This window comes from Rhagoletis pomonella, unplaced genomic scaffold, assembly GCF_013731165.1.
Source record: "Rhagoletis pomonella isolate Grant_MI unplaced genomic scaffold, Rhpom_1.0 Rhpom_scaffold_00004, whole genome shotgun sequence".
In the NCBI taxonomy this organism is placed as follows: Eukaryota; Metazoa; Arthropoda; class Insecta; order Diptera; family Tephritidae; genus Rhagoletis; species Rhagoletis pomonella.
The window spans coordinates 58,519,738-58,521,374 of record NW_023458558.1 but is presented as its reverse complement, the minus strand read 5'-3'; the positions used below and the strand labels follow the sequence as shown (position 1 = coordinate 58,521,374).

The 1,637-nt window shown below is 37.6% G+C and overlaps 2 protein-coding genes across 2 annotated transcripts in view; one reads left to right on the top strand and one right to left on the bottom strand.

The window, feature by feature from the left end:
* The window catches only part of LOC118737879 (serine/threonine-protein kinase D3-like), a 47,191-nt gene that overhangs the window by 23,256 nt on the left and 22,298 nt on the right, over positions 1 to 1,637 (top strand). The window lies entirely within an intron of this gene.
* The window catches only part of LOC118736734 (serine/threonine-protein kinase D3-like), a 1,798-nt gene continuing 306 nt past the window's right edge, over positions 146 to 1,637 (bottom strand). Inside the window, exons 2-4 of the mRNA XM_036466750.1 lie at positions 1,449 to 1,623; positions 1,211 to 1,348; positions 146 to 1,140 (exon numbers count right to left, since the gene is read on the bottom strand). Of these exons, the coding sequence (XP_036322643.1) occupies positions 914 to 1,140; positions 1,211 to 1,348; positions 1,449 to 1,623 (540 nt within the window). The 3' untranslated portion in view covers positions 146 to 913. The remainder of the gene's footprint in view (positions 1,141 to 1,210; positions 1,349 to 1,448; positions 1,624 to 1,637) is intronic.

Here is a 1,637-nt window from a genome sequence, read left to right as displayed (position 1 = left end):
TTTTTCGGCGTAAGCGAGAGTTGACGTGTACATAGAAATATTGGCGGCGAGGCAATGATTGCTGCTCTGCGTGCCGTTGCGGCTACTCGAAGAAGGCGAACGGCTGTGACTGCGATAGTGGGGGACACTCTACGAAGTAGGAAAAAAAAAACAGATCGCATGGGAGAAAGGGTATTGGCAAAGTGCAAAAGCAGCTTGACATTCAATGAATTAAGCGCTATCAAAAATGATCGAAAACACCGAATCTCCATTTGTGTAGAGTTCTACTTAAATGATCTGGCCTAGAGTATTGGCAGCTGTGAGAGTAAAACGATAAAGAAAAAGTCAACATAAGATAAAATTTTTTATTCTTTATTAATTTTGTTTAAAATTTTAGTATAAAATATTAAGGAAATAAAATTACAAAATTATAAAAACTTTTACATTTATTCCGTAAATACTCTAAACCAGATCGCAGATACCTAATCTGAAATAGTATTTAAGAGCTTCACTAAATAAAATAGTAAAAAAATATGTATTTTAAACTACCCTGCACCTGCTACTAACTAAGAGTATCAGTAAATTTACAAATAATGCTTTTTTATCAGGATTATAAGTTCTCGATTGTGCGCGAATCTATGTTAAGGGCCGGTTTTCACTATGTCATAGTACGACCACAAAATTTGTCAACATATTTTTAAACCGATTATATTATGGACCAAAAACTTTCAGATAGCCAATTTAGCAGCAAATCGATAAACTGTTTTTTTAGGTTCATTTGAGAATGTGGTTTCACTTATATCGCGACAAATGCCATTGAATTGGACATAGTGAAAACCAGCTTTAAGTAAAAGAAATCTCTAAAAAAATATCTTGGAGCTTTTTTCAACTACTGTCATTTATGTATCTTCACAGCGCTTAGTTTCAATTTACTCTAATTCTTAATGATATCACTCATCAAATCCGACATTCGCTTTACCAGTGAGCTACCGCCATCACTTCGCGCCGGATCTTCATTCGATACCAACGATTGCGTTGAACCACCTGAGGGACTACGTGGCGGTTGTAGAGCCGACGAACGTCTCGAGCTAGTTTCATTCGGGCGACTGCAATTGTTTGGTATTTTCACAACACAGCGTTTATGATAATTTTGACCGCAACCTTGAAAATGAATACAAATGCCATAAAGCAAATACATACTAACGAAGCCATTCGAATCACACACACTTACCATCACATTTGAGTCCTTGTCGCACCAAACCGAACAGCATTTCACCACAGAAATCACAAAATGTTGGTGCTTTGTACGAATGTACATTGAGCGTATGCGGCTTCAAAGTTGGCATTTCCGATGTGGGATACAGGATGGCTGTGGGAGAGGAAATGTAAAAGCATATCAATCAGTTGTCTGGGGAAAAATTGCATGATAAAACTTTCAGCTTATGAAAATAAGCTATGACCCCACTTACGGCTGGCAGTCAATACAATCTCCACCAACGTCTCATCGACCACTTCTGCAGCTGAGTTGATGATGTGCAACACATTTGGACTGTTGTAGTCATGGCGAAAGATTAATATTCGTTCTGGTAGATGTGTTAAGCCGCTGTCGGGTATCTGAAAATAAACATAGGGAGTTTGTATGAGCTACTGTTTTTTTT